The sequence below is a fragment of the Phascolarctos cinereus genome, unplaced genomic scaffold, assembly GCF_003287225.1.
Source record: "Phascolarctos cinereus isolate Bilbo 61053 unplaced genomic scaffold, phaCin_HiC Scaffold_726;HRSCAF=1367, whole genome shotgun sequence".
NCBI classification, from domain to species: Eukaryota; Metazoa; Chordata; class Mammalia; order Diprotodontia; family Phascolarctidae; genus Phascolarctos; species Phascolarctos cinereus.
In genome coordinates, this window is record NW_027556098.1 from 25,443,619 (window position 1) to 25,465,434 (window position 21,816).

General features: G+C 38.2%; 1 protein-coding gene across 1 annotated transcript in view; it reads left to right on the forward strand.

The window, feature by feature from the left end:
* The first annotated feature begins 318 nt into the window (after window positions 1-318).
* Window positions 319-21,816, forward strand: part of CRLF2 (cytokine receptor like factor 2) — a 46,263-nt gene continuing 24,765 nt past the window's right edge. The window contains exons 1-4 of the mRNA XM_020992775.2: window positions 319-445; window positions 16,236-16,341; window positions 17,900-18,063; window positions 18,926-19,059. Of these exons, the coding sequence (XP_020848434.2) occupies window positions 334-445; window positions 16,236-16,341; window positions 17,900-18,063; window positions 18,926-19,059 (516 nt within the window). The 5' untranslated portion in view covers window positions 319-333. The remainder of the gene's footprint in view (window positions 446-16,235; window positions 16,342-17,899; window positions 18,064-18,925; window positions 19,060-21,816) is intronic.

A 21,816-nucleotide genomic window follows, 5' to 3' on the forward strand; every position in this document is an offset into this window, starting at 1 on the left:
CTTAACCAACTGTTGGGCATTTAGGTTGTTCCTAGCTCTTCATATAAGCACAAACCTATAGGGGAACTATATGTGGATCCTGTGTGCGTTTCCTACTCTCACTGTCAGTGTGGTTAGAAAACTTGACTTCTTATATAATGAAGTGAAAAACTTTATCAGGATAGATGCAGATCTGTCTCTCCACTCCCAAGCACCTAATACTTTATAAATAAGACTAAATAGCTTTTTATTTCCTGTAGTCATTTCCCTTGTATCTCCTTAGTCTCTTTAAAAGGTGGTGAACTCTTGATGTAAGCATTAGTACTAAGTCAGTTGCTACTTGGGTTATCTTTGATGCTATTGCTCATACACTTCTCTGTGTTTCTAAGGATGGGGAGTGTCCTTTGGGCTTATGTGACAGTCATTCTACTGGGAAACCTGGTGACTTCTATAGAACTTGAGACAAGTAAGTAGAACCCTTTGGGTATAAGTGCTCATGGGATGTGATTTCCACTTGTTTTTTTCTATGTGTAACAATCTCTTAAGCATTTTATGCTTGAAATTTATGACAGACTCGTCTGGGTCTGTGTGTCCTTACAAATTTATTCCAGTAATGTAGAAATTATATTAAATGGTTGCTTCTTGTTTGAAGTCAGGGGTAGAGTTTAATGAAGTTTTGTTTGTTTGTTTGTTTGTTTGGTTTTTTTTTGACAGCAGAGAAGAAGCCAAGTTGAGAATCTTGAGATTTAATTGAGGAACTCATAGGCTTTTTTTTTCCTTTTTAACCTTCAAAGATATTCAGTTGTTTTTAAAAATTAGTATTTATTTTTCTGTAGTAAGGTTGTTTCACAATGGAATAAAAAAAAGAGGAGAGATACAATGATGTAAATAAAATGATGACCACAGAGGAATGAAGACAAAACTTAGTTCTAAGCCCCACTGAATGTAAGAGGGGGCTGTGCACACAGGAACACCTTCTGGGAATGATTAGAATGCTTATCTTGCTGTCCTCCCAACCTGGTTTCTGTGGAGACTCTAGAAAATTGTTGCCAGGCTATAGCATATTATGAACTCTGTTCAAAGGACAAATAGGAGATGCCAGATGGGAAAAGTTCCATAAGTGAAAAACATATAGCAGATTTCAAGTGAGACAGCTAATATTTTATACTCCAGTATGCTGGCAGTGGATTGCCACGCCATGCAGATGAAAGCAGGTATCATTCTTTATGGTTTCTTAACACTCTGAATTCTCCCAATGCTTCAACTATGACCCAGCTCCTTACTTTCTAATTCTGTGCCAACCTTCTATCCACATGAATTTGTAAAGGTCCTTAAAGACATCACTTTACTCATGGTTTAGTGGTTGCAAATTGGATTGTTATGGAGAGTGTTCGGGAACACTAATAAGATATTGTACTGGGCTTCTACATGGGGAATTAAAGGAATGCAACTCTGTAATTGAGTTCCAGCCTACATCCCCATGATTTACAGCTCCAGTTGTAATCTGAGCTAATCTGTCTACACACACTCCAATTAATTCAATTCTCTACCAACATCAGAAGGCAGGGGAATGGTGAATTAAGTTGTAACTCGAATTGCTGGTATACATGGAAGTAGATTCATGTTTCTTCTTTGAAAATCTAGACTTTCCTCTCCAATACCCACCAACTTGAGATCTGATTAGAAAAACGACATAAAAACAGATGCCTAGCCCAGTTAAGTGCATTTGTATGAAGGAGGGAAATTTATGAAATGATTACACATGTTCCAGTTTCTTGCTATCATGTAGCATGTATTCCTTTCTGTTGTTTCGTCCTTTCAGTCATATCTGATTCTGTGTGACCCCATTTGAGGTTTTCTTGGCAAAGACACTGGATTGGTTTGCCATTTCCTTCTCCAGCTCATTTTACTGAGAAAACTGAGGCAAATAGGGTTAAGTGACTTGCCTAGGGTCATACAGCTATGTGTCTGAGGTTGGATTTGAGCTCAGGTCTTCTTGACTCCAGGCCTGGCCCTCTATCGACTGTGCCATCTAGCTGCCCTGCTCCTCTCTCATACCTCTTTAGAAAACAACTTGGGATATTTTCCTTTCAGAGTGTGGAGTTTGCTTTCTGCTAACTATAGCATGGTGCAGAAGAAAAGTCTTTGGCTCTGGAGTCTTAGAAGACTTGAGTTCAAATCCTATCTCTGATGTTTGCCACCTGAGTGAGTGAGCAAGTCATGTAACCTCCAATGGCTTCTGTTTCTTCACTTTTACAGTGAGGAGTTTGGATAAAAGATCCCTACAATCCCTTCAGGCTCCATATCTTTCTCATCCAAGAGTTCACTCTATCAAAGAATTAACAGTCCCTATCTACTTTCCTAGCACTTAATTCATTTTATTAGCAGTTCATCTTAAATGTAGGGCAGAGTATTTATTACTGTTATTTACTTTATAGGATCATCCTTATTTTGTAAATGGGAAAACTGAGATCTAGAGCAAAGGAAGGATAGGTCCAAGGTCATGTAATAGATCAGTGGTGGAGCCAGAGCTTCCGCTAACTTTTAGTTCTTTGCTCTTAGTTTATGGTGCTGCCTGCTTGTGGTGGAGATAGATGATTCCAGGGATGAAGTCACGGATGTTTCAGAGTGCGAATGGAGCCTTGTGCTCAAAACATCCCATTCCTACTGATTCAGGGTATAGCAGCAGGGTTCAGTAGGAAAAAAAGAAAGCTGGATCTGGAGTTTCAAATCCCAGCTTTGCCATTTGCCGCCATACGACCAGAGGAAATATATTCAACTGCTCTGGGAAGGACAAATGACAATAACAACAATCTCTGTTTCCTAGTCTGTAAAATAGAGAGATTGGACTAGATGGCTTCTAAGATCTCTTCTTGTTTTCAATCTATGAAACTATGGTTCAAAGAGAGAACTAGATATTCTACCCTTTAAACTCCTCCAGCCTATTTGGTTATTTCTTCTGGTTATTTCTTCTTTGGTTATTTCTTCTTATTCCTCAGAGCTCACTGTAGAACAGCCGATGTTTGTAATGAGACATCAGACTTCTACGCTTTAGTTATGAAAAATAAACTGATACAATGATCACATATGAAAATGTATGGGGGCAGCTAGGTGGTGCAGTGGATAGAGCACTGGCCCTAGAGTCAGGAGGCCCTGAGTTCAAATCTGGCCTCAGACACATAATACTCACTAGCTGTGTGACTCTGTGCGAGTCACTTGACCCCAACTGCCTCACTCTAAAAAAAAAAATGTATGGACCATTCTGACCCTGTAGCTCCCCTCCCCTCAAAGGAGTTATGTTGTATGATGTGTTCTCTTGTAACAACATAGAATTTTTTGGTTTTGTTTGTTTTGTTTTTAGCAATTACTCAAAGTTCACTTTCTTTGGGGGTTTATTTCACTTACATTATATTCATTGACACCCTGCTTGAACCTGGGAAATCCAAAGTTTATTTTACTTTATTTCATTTTGATGCAAAACTTATGTTTAAGATGTCTGGGCTGATAGTGACATTTATGGTTGCTTATGAATTTTCATCATAACTAGGGAACTGAAATATTAAGTAAGTGGGTTATTTTTTTCTGGCTGACAAAAATTGTTCCAGAGAATTTTGCTTAATTGCACCACCATTTGAGATCATGATAAAGTTCCAATATCTTGCAAAGTTCCATCCTTGAGGAAAATTAACTTAGGGGTTTTTTTAAAATGGTATTTTCCTCTTCCTGCCATAAGAAAACATTAACCTCAAATGGTATGTTTTTAATTTTTTTCTCATCACAGTCAGATGGAGACAAGGCTTGGTACGTCTTGTTCTGGTACTGATACACCGATGTCTTACATGGAGTAGACCTGTGATTTCTCGGGTACAGAGCACCCTTTTGATGAAGGAAATTGCCTCTACAAACACAGGTCTACACCCATGTTGCAACTAAGGATCTTAGAGAGTCTCCTAAAGTACTGAGAGATTAAGTGACTTGCCCAATGTCACACAGCCAGTATATGACAGAGGGAGACCAGGTTAACTTTCCTCTGAGGCTGACTCCTTATCTAATATATCAAGCTGTCTTTCTATTCTCTACACATTCAAATTCAAATCGAGAGGATAAGACTTTCTGTTGGAGGTTACAGAGGAATTAAGATCTAGGGCTAGCTTTACACCAGAAGACATGATTTATTTTTTGTTAAAATATTAATCATTTAACTTCCTGTCTCAGGGAAGGAGGAGTGATAGAATTTAGAACTCAAAATAAAAAAAATGTTAATTATTTTAATATGTAATTGGGGAAAAATAAAATATTATATATTAAAAATATTCATTGTTATAAACATTTACTGTTCCCTCCCATCAAGAGATTAAGAAACCAAGAAAGAAAACTTTCATAACAAATGGATGTAGTCCAACAAAACAAATGTCCATATTGGCCATGTCTCAAAACGTATCTCATTCTGTATTTTAAGTGCATCATCTTGCTGGTAGGAGATGGGTGGAATGTTTCATCTCTAGTCTTCTAGACTTACATTTATCATTGCATTGGTCACAGTTCTCAAGTCTTCCAAGGTTGTTTTTCTTACAATGTTATCCTTATATAAATTGCTCTATTGGTTCTGTTCAATTTACTATTGGTGTTCAGTCATTTTAGTCATGTCTGACTCTTCATGACCCCATTTAATTTTTTTTTTTGTCAAATATACTTGAGTAGTTTGTCATTTCTTTTTCCAGCTCATTTTACAGATGAGGAAACTGAGGCAAACAAGATTAAGTGACTTGCCCAGGGTCACAAAGCTGGTAAGTGTCTTGAGGCCAGAGTTGAGTTCAAGAAGATGAGTCTTCCCGATGCCAGGTCTGACACTCTATCCACCGTGCCACCTTAAATTTACTATACATCAGTTGAAACAGATCTTCCCAGTTTCCTTTGAAATTGTCCATTTCATCATTCCTTGTGGTATTAAATAATATTACACTACATTAATATACCACAATTTGCTTATGCAATCCCCAATAGGGAGATAATCTCTTAGTTTCCATTTTATTTACTTATTTATTTTTTGCTGTGAAATGAGCTGCTCTGAATACATTTTTGTACGTACCAGATCTTTTCTCTTTTTCTTTGATTTCTTTGGGGTATAAGCCTAGTAGGGTACAGTTGGGTCAAAAACTATGTATGGTTGGTAACTTTTTTAAAGCATAGGTTCAAATTGTTTTCTGGAATGGCTGGACCAATTCCCAGCTCCACTAGCTGTGTATCTAGTGTACTGGCTTCCCCATAGCCTCTCCAATATCTGTCATTTTCCAAAGGGTTGGAATCTTCAAGCAAGAACATAATGGGAAAAAGGAACTCAATATGCTACACTAGTGAAAACTAGAGTAATTAGGATTACATAGTTAGCACCAAATGTTGTTATTGTTCAGTTGTTTCAGTCGTGTCTGACTCTTCGTGACCCCTTTGGGGTTTTTTTGATAGAGATATTGGAGTGGTTTACCATTTCCTTCTCCAGCTCATCTTGCAGACAAGGAAAATGAGGCAAATAGGGTTAAGAGACTTGCTCAGGATCACATAGCTAGTAAGTGTCTGAGGCTAGAATTGAACTCATGAAGATAAGTCTTCCTGACTTCAGGCCTGGTATTCTATCCACTGAATCAACTAGCTGCCCTGGGGAAAAAATGCTGTTCAATATCTAAAATAGAGGGTTAAATTTGTTTGATTAAATAGAAAAATGTCTGTCAATATAATTTTCACACATATGATACTTCATATATATATGTATATATATATGTATATATATATGTATATATATATATATGTATATATTCACTTTGCTTTATAGGGCAAATATAGGCTTTGGAGTGCTGGGGGGCCTTAGAGACCAACTATTCCACCCTTCCCACATATCCCCATCCCCTCAACTTATTTTATAGATGGTAAAACTGAATCTAGGAAACAAAAGGGACTCACCCAAGGTCATGCAGACAGTAAATAGCAAAGTCAGAATGCAAGCCTAGGCCTTCTGAATGTCACCTGTAGGTCTTTTTCAATTGCTCCCTGCTTCCTTAAACACACACACACACACACACACACACACACACACACACACACTATATTCCATATGATTAAACTTTACAGACAGAAAAATAGAGAAAAAGAAATAAAGTCTGGGTCTTCATAATCAGGTTCAGGAATGACCTTTGATCTTTGCTGTTATTATCTCATACAATGTTTAAAATGCACTAGCTAAGGAGGAAGCTCTGCAAGGTCAGTGGTGTCAGAGAGTGAACATATTGATGTCTCTGACGCCACTGTGTCCTAGTAGGAGGCAGTGAGATGATGCAATGGATAGAGCTCTGCACCTGGAGTCAGGAAAACCTGGATTCAAATCTGGCCTCAGAATTTACTAGTTGTGTGATGCTGGGCAAGTCATTTAACTTCTGTCTGCCTCAGTTTCCTTATCTATAAAATAGGGATAATGACCTCCAGTGATTATTGTGAAGATAAAATGAGATGATATTTTAAAGTGCTCTGTCAATCTTAATGCATTATACAAATGCTAGCTACTCTCACTTGGACCAGACTAGATCAAAGGATGTTTACTCTCACAGGGTCTGTAGGGTTGCTCGTATTTCTGCGAACTAGCACAGGAATAACCCATAAATGCTTTGCTCCTACGTCTGTCACTAGTGACATAACAGAGTATCCTACCTCTCTGCAGTAATGCAATCCTACAGGAATCCCAAACTATCTTTCAAGCAGGCAAGATGGCATTATTCAATTGTTTACTGAATTAGGCATCCTACTCTATTGATGCAGGAAATGCATGGCATAGTGGGAAGAGTGTTCATTCTGCAGTCAAGAGGCCCTAGGTTCAAATCCTGCCTCTGATGTATACTAAGTGACCTTGGACAAGCCATTTAATCATCCTAAGCCTCAGTTTCTTGATCTGTAAAATGGGTATTGGAGTGGAGGAGTAGATATCCTTTGAAGTTTGTCCTAGCTCCAGAGCTATTATTCTACGACTTTTATGTCCCATTTAACAGAGTATATATTTATTAAGAATTAGCAGGGTCAGGGGCAGTGAGGTGGCACAATGGATAGAGTTCCAACCTTGGAGTCAGGAGGACCTGAATTCAAATCTGACCTCAGACACTTGACACTTACTAGCTGGGTGACCCTGGGCAAGTCACTTAACTGTGATTGCCTTATCAAAAAGCAAAAAAAAAAAAAAAGCATTAGTAGGTTCTCCAATAGAGAGAATAAATTTAAAGTGCTTCCTAACAGCTATCTATGAAGAGCTTCTTGTCTAGCATATTGTTCCTAAATGTCTTTCTTATGTATCTGAAAGATGCTGCTCCTTCTCTGAACTCATCATCTTTTCCAGAAATATGGATCTGTTCATTCTCCCCCAAACATTCCACGAACATTCTTTCCTTAACGCCTGGACTGATTCCCCTAGCTTTCCACATAAATAAGAAGGGGTGTCCCCGTGAGACTTCCACAAAAGCTAAGTGTCTGGAGGGGTAGAAATAATCTCTTATTTATTGGAATTTTACAATGTGTCCCTGTTCAGCATCACTGGTTCTAGGCCATAGCCTGCTTATCTTTCTGTATGCAAGCAAGAGATCCCCATCCCTTTTCCATTCCCCCCACCTCAGTCACTTTTTTCTTCATGTGTTTTCTTAAAAAATAAAGTTTTATTGATACCTTTTGGTTTATATTCATTTTGTACTGTGTCTCTCTCCCTTGCCCTACCAAGTGAGTCTTCCCTTGTCCAAAAAAAAAAAAAGATATAAAAAAAGCAGTTCAGGAGCACCAATTTATACAACTCCTCTTTCTGACAGAGCATCCAACATTCCACATCTATAGTTGCCCTCCTCTCCAATGAAAAGGGGAATCATATTTTTCATCTTTTCTCCAGGAGCAGGCTTGGCTATTATCAGTGTAACACATTCAGTTTAAATTTATTCAGACACAAGAAATTTTCATGATTTGGATGCGATTTTTGGTGATTACAGCAGTCCTTAGTTGGGAGTTGTCAGTAACCACTGAAAATTTTCAAACGATGCCAAATAGTTGTAAATGTGACATGAGGATTTTTTTTGATAGCCTTTTTTTTTTTTGCTAGAGAAATATGTCATATGTAGCTCTGTGATTTGGCATATGGCCCACAAAATTTCTGAGGTAACTGTATGATTTTAATTTAAAACGACCTATATTGTTTGGCTATTGATTTCCATAGCGATCACAAGTTTATTGGAGTGTCTAATAGATGTTTCTACCAAGTCAATACTTAAGGGAACCTTCCTAATTTTGAAGGAAATTTTTAGTATTCAAATGATGCCTGTCACATGTCCTGGTTCTACAGTGTACAAATTTATCCATCTCCAAAATGCTATGGGGACCATTTTTTTTTATCATTTCCTGCAGTGTTCATGTTCTGAGAAAAAAATGTTTAGAGTGTGTACTATCAAACAATTAAAAAATACCCAGAATTTTACATTTCACGGAATTAACCAAAGTCAGAGATGCTATAGATATTATTGTCCTATCCTGCAATCATACCCTCTTAGAGTCTCTGATTGTCACGAAGCCTGGATTTTACCAGAGACTGAGAATAAAATGTAGGCAAATGGGATGTGGAATGCCTTAGACAGTGACTAATATTTTAAGTTCTTGCCAATGTTCATACGCCGCTAATTTTTTTAACTTATAAGATTCCTGTTTTTTTTTATTGTTATTTATTTGGTCACAGAGCAGAATAAAAACTCCAAAATTCATACTAATGTATCCCTAATGTATCTCTAGTGTGGCTGCAATTATTTCATGGTATGTCATAGAAACAGACTTGTCATGGGAATCTTTAAGCCTTTTCAGGCCAAAATTAAACTTTACTTACTTTAATTTTTTACCTTAAAAATGTGCCATATAGCATTCTTTGTATTTGTTGTTAAGTCATTTTTCAGTTGTGTCTGATTCTCCAGGATCCCATTTGGGGTTTTCTTGGCAGAGATACTGGAGTGGTTTACCATTTCTTTCTTCGGCTCATTTTATAAATGAGGAACTGAGACAAACAAAGTTAAGTGACTTGCCCAGGGTCACAGAGCTAGGACGTACGTGTCTGATGCCAGATTTGAACTGAGGGAGATTAGCCTTCTTGACTCCAGGCCTAGCGCTCTATCTACTGTGACACCTAGCTGCCCATTCTTTGCATATGATATATGCATATATATGCATATATACATACACACACACACACACACATATATATTTGAAGGTTAAAGGTATGGGTATTACAAAATTTCACAAATGACTGAAAGTTGCAAACTCCCCAAACTTCAAAATTTGTGCCCTAAGGAACTCACCAAATCAACAGCCCTAGGGGGTCTGTGTCTAAATGTTGGCCCCGAAATTACTGATTTCATAAAGGATCCTCCCTGTCTCTCTCCTTACCAACTTCGTTAATTCCAAAATTAATAATTTCCCTCAAATCAACTCAACAACTACTACTTACTTACTGAGACTCTGCTTACTGAGAATCTTACTTGAGAATCTATAGAGTACTGCGCTGTCTTTTGGGGAGATATCAAATCTAAGACAGAGTCCCTATCCTAGATCTAGACAACTAGCAAAATATGATTAATGTGCAAAAGAGTGCTGCATATATTATGCAGTCTATGAATTCAGAAGATAGGGAATGATATTTCAAATGCGGTTATGAAAGGTTTCATGAAGAGGTATGTAGTCATAGAAAATAGGCTGAATTTGGAATTGTAGGCATGTACTCATAGGCATATAGATTTAGAGTTTGAAGAGAACTTAAAGGACATCTACTCACAGATGTGGAAACTGAGGCCCATAGACAGTGGTCAAGTGACTTGCCAATGTTCATAAAGGTAAGCATTAAATGGCAGAACTCAGAACCGAACCCAGGTCCTCCCACTCCAAATCCCAGGTCCATTTCCCCATACCATGCATCCTCTCAGTCAAGAGAAGGAAGATAGGGCAATGGGATGAGCAAAAACTCTTCTTTTAACTGAACTACATTTTGTGCCCTTCAACAGTTTTTAAAAAGTTCCCACGGTGTACAGGCAAGGCATATAACCTCTAGTTCCCGTTCCTTTAAGAAAATGAGGAAATGAAAACTGTTTTACGCAATGTATGAAAGCTCTTTCCCACCCCATCTCACACTGCCAAATTAGTTGAATACATCCTAAATCATATTTCACCTTACCAAGCCTAAGTCATTCTTGCCGATATCATCTAATGGCAAGCACTTAGTAGGTACATCATGCCGAAAAGCTAACCAATACAGTCCCAAGTCACTCAGTTCCTTTTAAAGAAAGGAAGCAGAATGATAAAGAGAAGTCAGACAGATTTATATTTCTGGCTTTACCACTGACTCACTCTTTATGTGGGTGAGTAAGTCAACTACACAATTTTTTAACACTTTGGTCAGAAAATGAGGATGTCAGTTCTTATCACAAAGCTTTTTTATAGGCAGATCCAAAGAAGGTTGATGACAACATTCACCAAGAGCAAAGTTGTGATCTTCACATGATATGACAGCCGATAGACGGTGCTCATGCTAAGTGAGAGACTGAGTTCACTCCTGGCAGATGGGAACTCTTTATTCTATCAGACATTACCTATCTTACATTTGTAACCGAAAAAAAGATGTGGTTCAGGCACATGGTGGTAGTTCTATGTAAGAGGCATCCGATGCTTGATGTCATTGAATGAGAGGATCATAGGATTTATGAGATGGAAGGGACTTTGAGGGAATCTTAGACTAAGAAAGGTGAAGACTGACTCTAAGTCCAGTGTTCATTCTAGTGTACATGTTGTCCTTTCAGTACATATAAAATACGACCCTCAAATTCAAAGAAAGAATTATTTAGTTAAGGAAACAAGATACAGCCAAGCTTCTTGAAAACTACTCAAGTTCAAGGCATATTTTGGGTCAGTATCCACTCAAAAGCATAACTCCTCCAGCATTTCTTTTGATAGATTAACCATAGAACACACTAGTTGTTTTTTTTTTTTCAGGCACTTCGTTAAGTAACACAACAAAATAAATGGCAAGGAAGTTTCCTCCTATGCAGACAGAAGTATAATTTCTCATATATTTCTAGTATATTCCTGGGAACACATGTGGAGAATAACCACGGGAGAAGGCAAATGGGTCAGAAACATATCTGGCCTAGGCATTTTATACTTGCGGGGCCGCATCCCAACTAGAAGGTGCCTCTGCTCCAGATTTAACCACTTTCTCTTTTGGGCCACTGAGGATTATCTGCTTGGCTGGTGAATGCTATCAAGTCACAATGTACTTCCTCCATTGTTACACTCTCCTGTCAGGGTCCTCTGCTGCTACTTGCTGGTCTTCTGCTGAGTTTCAGCTGCTTTATGTCCTTTTCCCCACAAGTCGGTGTCTTGGCTCTTTTTTTACCTTGAGCCTACAGGACCAGGCAAGCTCTTTCTTAGACTCAGACTCATTGCCATACATAGCCCTGACAGCAAAAGCCAACAGAAACCCAGAGGCTTAGAGTAAGTCTATCATTTACAATGGATCTGCCTCAGGCTTCTATTTCTTAAATCAGAAAACTATTTGAATGAAGTGAGAAATTTCCTTGTAGTTTCTTTCAACTGCCATTATGCCAATTGTGGACCACGTAACTCTTATTGGAACCGTTAGTGTGGTGGCAACTTTTGTCAGACTTTTCTGCCAGCAATGAAGCCACTGACTTTCTTACAAAGATATGGAATGATTTCTGAACAATGCCAAAGAGGTATGAAATAAAGCTCTAATCTGAACATAATAAAGTTCTGATAGCTACATGACAAGTAACTTAGCACACTGGCAACTAATATTTATTGTTCAGAATAGAGTGGCCAGGGCAGCTAAGTGGCGCAGTGGATAGAGCACCGGCACTGAAGTCAGGAGGACCTGAGTTCAAATCCAGCCTCAGACCAAACACTTAACACGTACTAACTAGCTGTGTGACCCTGGGCAAGTCACTTAACCCCAATTGCCTAAAAAATTTTTTTTTAAATAAATAAAATAAAATCAAAATAGAGTGGCCCCCAATGTCTCTATGCCAGAGTCAAATGGCATGTGGACATTGTGATTATTGGGTAGAGATAGAAGAGGATGGAGCCCTTCAACATAAACAGGAGACCAAGGAAACTTCTGGGAACCCAGAAGAGCTCTACTTAGCTAACAATACTCCACATTTCTCACATCTGTCCTCTTCTCTCCGTTTATACTGCTCCATTTCTTAGTTCAGGCCGTCATCACCTGCAACTCAAATTATTGAAAAACAGTCTCCCTGTTTTAAGTTTTGCTCTTCTCTAATCCATTAATCAAGCAAGCAAGGAAAACAATAAAAAAAATTTATTAAGGATCTACTACTTGCCAGGCATTGTGGAATACAAAGAGAAAAACTAGACAGTCATCACCCTCAAGAAATAGAGTCAAATGGAGGGAAAATGGAAAACATTCACAGATCTGGGCATATGGAAAACACATACAAAAGAGGTATAAGGGAACCTTGGAGATAAGGTAGTAGTAGTAGCAGCTAGGGAGTCCTGGAAAGGCCTCGTGAAGAAGGGAGCAGTTGAGCTGAGTTGGAAAGCAAGTCAAGAATTCCAATAATTAGGGGGAAGAAGGGAAAAAGTGAATTCATAGGATCACAGGATCATAAATTTGTAACTGGAAAGGCCTTCAGAAAGATCATCTAATCCAGGAGTGGGGAACAGTTTGTTCTGTGAAGTTTGGTTTCTGTCAAAGGGCTGCACTTGAAGACCTAGAGGGCCACATGTGCCCTTAAGGCTACAAGTTCCCCACCCCTGAATCCAATCCCCTTATTTTATTGTTTTAATTGTTGTTCATTCATGTCAGCTGTGTCTGACTCTTTGTGACCCCATTTAGGGTTTTCTTGGCAAAGATAGTGGAGTGGTTTCCTTCTCCAGCTCATTTTACAGATGAAAAAACTGAGGCAGAGTTAAGTGACTTGCCCAGGGTCACACAGCTAGTGAGTGTCTGAGGCCAGATTTGAACTGAAGAAGATGAGTCTTCCTGACTTCAGGCCTAGCACTCTATGCATTATGGTACCACCTAGCTGCCCCATCTCCCCTTATTTTATACATAAGGAAACAGGAGCTTTCCTAGAAATAATAATAAATGACTTTCCCAAGATCATATAGGTAGTGATAGTCAGGATTCGAAACCAGGACCTCTGATGCCAATATCAGCCAACTTTCTACTACTCTACCCAACATGGAGGACTGCCCGTGCCAACACACAGGGGAAAAATAGAGTCTACATGCTGGCCAAAATTTCTGAGTTCTCCAAATGCCCATAACAGAGTTTGTAAGGGAGAGCTGAGTGACTCATTCATTTGCAAATGAGGAAACTGAGGTCTGCATAAGTGAAGTGACCTGTCCAAAATCACACAGGTAGTAAGTAGTATAATGGGGTTTCAAACCCAGGTTGATTCTAAATCCAATGCTCTTTTTTGCTATACCATGGAACCATTTAAGGGAACACTTTTTAAAGGCTCCAGCCATAGCAAGTAACATTTAGGAATCCATGTGAACAGAGCAGGGGTGGAAGTGGAGGAAAGGGAAGATAAAAGAAAGGGACCATAAGGGGATGTTGATAAAAAAAAAAAAGAGAGATCAACTTCATGAAAGTGAGAGCACGAGAAAAGAACAAACAAGGATAATTCAGGGGTAGGGAATGAGAAGATTAGTGTTAGCAAGGGCAGGTCTTTACTTACATCAGAGATGGGCCCCCACTGCTCATTGAGGAATGATATGAAGAGCAAGAGTAGGGGCAATTTTTGATGAAAAGATAAGAATTCTGCCTCTTTTTGGTTCTTTCCCAGTCCTCCTCATTCTACTCTCTGTGGCATTGTACGAATTGAATGCATGGCGTGTTCAGGGAGGCCTGGCACCTCTGGTGTGAGGGCTTGCTGAGCCCTTTTCAGGGCTGCTCATCCACCTTTGGTGGCCACCTTCACCCAACTCTCACGTGTGGCTCCAAGAAGCTGTAGCATGTGCAATGGCCACATCTTGGTAAATCATCTTAGCAGATGGCTAAACTAGGTTAAGGGTAACTGAGAGGCCTCAAACCTGCCAGTGAGTTGAGACCTACCCCAACAATTGAAGACATCCCCCAGCAGAATGAGTGAATGAGAACAATTAATTCCAGCAGCCATGGAGGTGGCTGAAGCAGGTGCTGTGGAGAGCTCAGAGTTTGGTCAGACACAGAAGATGCCAAGGTCATCCGATGCATCCCAAACCATCACCAGTCATCTTGACTTGCATCTTGCCTCTGAACTCCAATGACTCTGAAAGAGTATGGCTGACTTTGTGCAACTCTGCCTCACTTAAATTCAATACATGTGTATGTCATTACCCGTGATGTCGTCGGTCCTCTTTGAAAATGAAGGATGCACAACAACCAGCTGAAAACATTCCTAGAAAATACTCTTCAAACTAATTGAGAAAGCTGAACTCTGTGATTAGAGGCCAATGCAATATGCACAAAACAAAAATAATTCTAGAGAGATTGGATTTTTTTCCCTCTTTTTGCTTCTTTGCTAAAATCTAAAGGTTTTTTCTTGCTTTATGATAGTAGAAATCAGTTTGGATATACTAATCTGACATTAATCAGCACTCCTTTCTGTAGTCTGGTTTGATACTACCAGGGAAGCTAGGTGGTGCAATGGATAGAATACTGGACTTGGAGTCAGAACACTTGGATTCAAATCCTACCTTGGATACTTACTCACTGTGTAGCCCTAGGCAGGTTGCAACCTTCCTCAGCCTCAGTTTCTTCATCTCTAAAATGGGAGAATAATAGTACCTACTGCCGAGGCTTATTGCAAGAATCAAATAAAAAATGTAAAGAGCTTTACAAACCTTAAAGTGCAACATAAATTCTATCGTTATTATTATTAGTCTTACTTAATCCCCACTACTTGCCAACCCAAACTCTACACATTAGCAAGGCCCATTTTTGTACCATTTGCTGAAACAAAGCTTGCTCATTTATACTTCCTTATCTTCATGTAGCTTTGTACTTGGAATTCTCTCTCCATGGCCTCTTGACAAGAACATTTCCTATCTTTAAAGATCCAGCTCAATAAAGGGGCCGAAGAAGGGTACAATGTTCAGATCCTAAAAGCTCTGACCCATATAGATCTCTTACCTCCTCTGAGGCCCTATTGCCATTATTGTTTGCCCAAGGATGCAGTGGTAAATATTTAATAACCAGCTATCTAGAAAAAAAAAGTATGCATGGCATACTTTAAGTTTAATCTGCATTATTAGCACTTTCTCCACTACTTTCTTAAGTTTAGATAATCAATAAAAGAATAATTCAACCCCTGATTTGTAGCATTTACCTGTTTACAAAATACAAAGGCTGATTCTAACAATTTGATGGCTCTTGAGAACTAAGAGCTGGCTCCAGCTCACCTCTGCACGTGTGGCTCTTTTGACACTTAATCCCATCCTATCATGTACTCACTCTTTCACTTTTTGCAATGCTACCTCAAGGAGATTATAAATCCTTTGTGGACAGGGGCCACATACTATACTTCTAGCCCTGGGCAGGGCACATGGTAAACACCGAATAAGTGTTTGTTTTTCTGATTGATCATTATTGCCTGCTACAAACTTGTGAGGAAAGCAGCCACAACTATGAATGTATTCTTTAAAATAGTTTGTCTTTTTCTTTTGCCCGATATATTCCCATTTCATGAATGTTTGTTTGCAATGACAGTTCCTCATACTTGTTATGCACTCCCTCATCATTTCTGTTTCTTGGAATCTCCGGGTTCCTTTAAGCTTCTAATGCTTGCTACTTTCTAAAAGGGTACTTTCCTGACTCTCCACCTCCACCCCACCCCACCCCACTCCCAGCTTCTAGTGCTGTACCTCCCCAATACCTTGTGATTATTTAGCATGTTCTTTCTCTCTCTCTTTCTCTCTCTCCCTCCTCTTTTTGTTTCTTTTCTTTGTATATATGTATGTGTATGTATGTGTGTGTGCATATAGATAGATGGTTTCTCCCAATTAGAAGTAAGCTCCTTGAGAACAGGGGCTGTTTAACTTTCGCGCTTGGCTCCAGCACTGAGCACAGTGCCTAGTATATAGCAGGCATTTAATAAATAATTATTGACTGATTGTGGTCAAAGATTAAAAAAAATCCAGCCATGACTCCCTTGTATTTACTAGCTTATTTCTCTCTTTAGGAAACAATGTGAGTATACAGATCATCAACTTCAACTTTGAAAGGACACATGTTAAGTGGAATGTCAGTGAATATTTGGCTGAGAAGAATTTAACTTTCTTTTATGAGTAAGTATTTATGAAGAAAATCCTTAATACAATGGAAAATGAATCACATATGCTTTTCTGAAATATCTTCCTTATATGGGGAGCAAGGAGAATGCTAGAGGAAGATTATATTTTATTTAAGTCTCTATCTTTTAGAGTGCAGTTTCATCCTTTGGCCTTTACAGAGAATTGATTCTAGAGGTCTTTATAGAATCATCAGTACAAACCTGTAAAGGACATCAGAAGTTATCTAGCCTAACCTTCTCATTTAAAAAATGAAGAAATCCTCAGACCAAACACTGGATGCTTACTAGCTGTGTGACCCTGGGCAAGTCACTTAACCCCAATTGCAAAAAAAAAATGAAGAAATTGAGATTCAGGGTGATCAAGTGATTTGCCCAAAGTCACACTGAATGCCAGAGCTGAGATTTGAACCCATGTGCCCTGCCTCCAAATCCTATGCTTTTTTCACTATATGCTGCTATCTCTCACAACTTTCTCATAAGTATGAGGCTCTAAGTCCTAACTCCTAAGACTCTACCAGTATTAATATTAGAGTTCTAAAAACCAGAAGTGGGATTAAGGGGAAGCCAGCACTAGAGAGTCTGACTATTATATAGTTCAGGTGACCATTTTTTCCTACATTTTTGACATGTTCTGTAATTAAAAAATATATAAATGGATATTGTATTTTAGAAAAGTTTTTTTCTAAATTTATTATTATCATGATTTATGTTTTTTCTTATTGATATGATTTACTATTACCTTGTTGTGCCCCCCAAAACCTTGTGAGAAGGTATTTTATATATTATTATTTTCATTTTACTGATGAGAAAACTGAGTTTTAGAGAAGTTAAGTGATTTGCTTATGGTTACATAAATTAATAAGTACCAGATTATTATATAGATAATTTCAAAAAGAAATTGAAAGACTTATATGAACTGATATAAAGTTAGCAACACCAAAAGAACAATTTATACTATAATACTAATATTATAAAAATGAAATTTTAAAAATATTTTTATGAGCTGATGAAGAATGAAATGGGCAGAACTAAGAGAAAAACAATGTGAAAACAAACTTTGAAAGCTGTAAGAATGATGATTTAAGCCAAGTTCTTCCTGCAATCTTACTTTCTTGGTAGCTGATGATACCTCTACAAAGTCCTACACTGATATCTCACTGTAGTATGGAGATGATCTTGAATTCTTAAAGGTTATGCCAAAAGAGTGGGAGCCCTGGCACATGCTGCCATTTTGGAAAGCTTTAGGCATGGTTCTTAGGGCCTCTTTAGCTAAGATCTGGAATAGCTCAGCACTGAAAACCTGCACACTTGGCAAAGAATGCTTTGGTCATGACTACTGATAAAACAAGGGAAAATCCAAAAATGGTCCTCAATCTTAGGTAGTCTTTTTTATTTTTATAGTGGTGGCAGAGTGGTAGAAAAGGTGGTAGACTACCTTACTAAGAGTGGCATAGGTTTTAGATGGTCTATGAACATTAACTTGCATTGAAAATTTCAAGGCAGAAATGAGCATATAAAGTGATAGTAGCACTAACTTTATTCCTTAATTGTAGATTGGACAAAGCTTCACCTTCACAACAGTGTCCTCACTATACTTTTGATCAAGGTTATACTACTGGATGTCTTTTTAAGGCTGGAGACAACAGACTGACTTTTTTACTCAAGAGAGGAGAAGATAAAGTATTTGAACGAAGGAATGTAAGGCTTAGCCGTTACTGTAAGTACCAAGTGCAGTCTACAGTTTTGGTTTCTCATCTGCTGAAATCCAGTAGAATCCATTTTGTAGACAGGTCCAAAGTAGTAAATGAGTCCCTCACCAACGTGGTGAATGTGGATTTGCAGTGGTGGATGTCAGTGCATTTGCTAGTTATCATGGCCTTTTTTCATTGCTGTTGGTTTAAATACAAAGGAATAGAGAGAAGTTAAGGGGATGAGAGAGAGAGGGAGGGAGAGAGAGAGAGAGAGAGAGAGAGAGAGAGAGAGAGAGAGAGAGAGAGAGAGAGACTGAGCACTAAGGCCTAGTCCCATCCATTGATTGCAGGGAAGGGGAGCAAATGTTATTTATTTAAGTGTCTTAAAATTTAACTAGACATTTATGATAATTTAAACAACCTCAGTTATGCTCATCTTTCTGATTTGTTTATTGTCTTTAGGGAAAGGGACTGGACATCTCATTTCCTTGGTATAGAGAACTTCCAGATAAGGAAATTCCCTTTCCCATTGCAGTTTGGCATGTCCTCAACAACTTAACTCCTTATTTTAGAGATGCCACTTTAGAGTTCTGAGAGTTCAAGTGCTTAAGAGTTTAAGCTGTGATATGTCAGAGGCATATTTGAATTTGCGTCTTCCTGACTCCAAGGCTAGTTCTTTCTTTACCATACCATTCTGCCTCTCTGTAATCTTTATTGTATAAAATGCTGTTATTATGGACCAGCAGAAAAGAAAAATTTTTAAATAAATCCTAAACGACTGATATAAGAAGGAAAGGGAGGCAAGAAAACCCCAGGGATTTAATAGAGTTGAAATATATTTTTTCTCTGAATAACTTAACTTCTGGTAAAATAAGTTTCCTCTTTCAGTAAAACCCAGCTCTCCAACCAATGTGAGCTTCACGTGGAGAGAAGACTCAGTTACAATAACGTGTTCTGATTTGCCTATTTCTGGTCTCACTTATGAAATTCAACACAAAAGCATCTTTGATCAAAAATGGCTGGTAAGTCCATCAAGCATGTTTTTAGCTTCATCTGATTATCTAATCTTAGAAGGAGGGAGATCACAGGTCCAGCAGAAGACATCCTAGTTAGAGAAATAGAAAGTAAAATAGTCTTCCTACCTATATGTTCTTTTGCTTTACCTACATCTTACTAAATTTTTTCACTCTAGGCGATTCTTATTAACAATTGAATGTTAATCACCTGTTAATATGTAATTGTTGAACACATACTATATACTTGGGGTAGTTGATAGATTGCTGAACCTGTAGTCAGTAAGACTCAAGTTTAAATCTCACCCCAGGCACTGTCTACCTTTGTGGCCGCAGACAAGTCACACAACCTCTCTCAGACTCAGTTTTACCATCTTATGGAGATAAGAGATGATAATGGGATAACAATCACACCTACTTATCAGGGTAGCTATGAGAATCAAATGAGTTAATAGAAGTAAAGCTCTTTGCAAACCTTATAACACTATATAAACACCAGCTATTATTATCATTGTTGTTGTTATTAGTAACAATAATTGACACTATGCTAACCATTGTGAGATATGTAAGAAATCTAAGACATGCTCCCAGTTCTCAAGGAGTTTAAAATTTATTTGGAGAGAAAAGAATCAGAGTCACACAATTTGAAAGCTGGAAAGAATGTCAGTGACAATCTAGTCCAACCCATAGAGGGAAAGAATCTCCAATATAACTTACTTAGCAATTGGTTAACCGACCTCTGAATGAAGACTTCCAAGGAGAGGGAAACCTCCCATGTCTTGAAGCAGTCCATTACATTTTTGGAGGGCTCTGCTTCTTAAGAAGTTTTTTTCCCCCTCAGATATCAGGCCTAAATTAGACTTTGCCATTCACATTAATTTTTCCTGATTCTACCCTTTCATCCTTCTCTCTCATGATAGCCCTTCACATATTTAAAGACAACTGTCATGTTCCTCCCCAAATTTTCTCTTCTTCAGGGTAATTATCTTCATTTCCTTCAACTGAACCTCATGTGACAGTGACTTAGGGCACTTCACCATCCTGGTTGCTCTCCTCTGGATACATGGAATAAAAGCAAACCATATAAGACAGAATGTAATTAAACATTAGATTCTGTGGTACTTTTTTCTAAGGAAGTCAAGAGGAAGGCTGGACCATTCAGAGTTGGGGTAGTCAGGGAATTCTCCACGGAGGAAATGAGATGCAATGTGGGTTTTGAAGAATGGGTAGTTATTTGGATAGAGGAAGGAAGGCACAAAAAATGTTTGCTAGCACCAAGGCAAGTTGAATATCGGATACTCATGGTAAAGTAAGATACTAGAGGGTTTTTTTTTTTTGGCTACTTTCCCTTTCCGTTCCCACAATTTCCTCAATATATATCAGGAAGGCTATACAGTTCATGGTGAAGGAAAAACGGAGCAATGGGACATTCCCAGAACGTCATTTATATTTTAGAACAACATCTATCCATTTCATTGGGGAATTCTCTTAGTGGGAACAAAGTATCCTATTTGTGCAACACTTTAGGTATAATTGGCCTCCAATCTGTTACTCACTTTTCCACTGTGCCTTACCTTCCTTCAGGAAAAGGCACATGATGTCTGTTCACTGCAGAAACAAACACAAAACACTGAGAATATTTTTCAATGCTTATTATCAATCAATCAATCAGTCAATCTACAAACACTTATTGTAAGTGATTACTATATGCCTGTAAGGAGAAAAGCAGGCAGGGGGAAGTAGCAATTTAATATATAAACTCATTGGTAAAATCTTATCAGAGTATGGTGAAAGTCTATGAGTTAATATTGCCAAACAAAAAAGCAAAAAGTAGTGGAGAGAAAAAAAATGACACATAAAGCTATGCAAGAGACTAAACCAAGCACGATCATTGTCATGGCATTTAAAGGTGAAATTGTAAAGAGTCAACCAGTCATTCAAACACTTAACAAGCATTCAATTAATAATAATTTAATTAATTATTAAAATAACAAGAATTTATTTAGTACTGCTGAGTGTCAGGGCCCAAACTAAGTTCTCAGCAAACAAAGAAAGGCAAAAAAACAAGGTCTCTGACCTCAAGGAGCTCACATTTAATTGAGAAGACAACATAAAAATAAATAAGCAAACAAAAAATATATACCTGGTAGAGAGAAAAAATTCTTGTACTGGGAGGGCCCAGGAGAGGCCTCTTGAAGAAGGAGGCATTTGAGTTGAGTCTTGAAAGACTCAACTGGGCCTTCATGTGGCATTATTAGTGTAATGAGTGGCAAGAATTGATTGGCATAACTGTACTGAGACAAGAAAAAATTTGGAAAATTTTGCTGAATTAAAAGTGAACTATATTCTATTAACTAGGAGGAGGCATTTTATTTTCAATTTATCTATTAAAGTTTTATATTTACTACTTTTTGAGATACTAATAATGAAATATGACTCAGAGTACGGAAACTGAAGAGGCCACTAATATAGAGCCAATTTTCAATCCAGTGACCTATCTGACGTTTAGTAAATCAAAATGTTAATTAAAAAAGGCACCTGGAATTATAATCAGAAAACATGGACTTGAATTCTAATTCTCATGCATGCTATTTTTGTAGAGCTGGACAAATTGGTTCCCCTCTCTGGGCCTCAGCTTTCTAATTTGTAAAATGAAGCGGTTGATAAAACTAGAAGGGAATTTAGAGGTTATCTAGTTCATCTCTGGACCACTAAGTGGCACAGTGGATTGAGTGCCAGGCCTGGAGTCAGGAAGACTCATCTTTT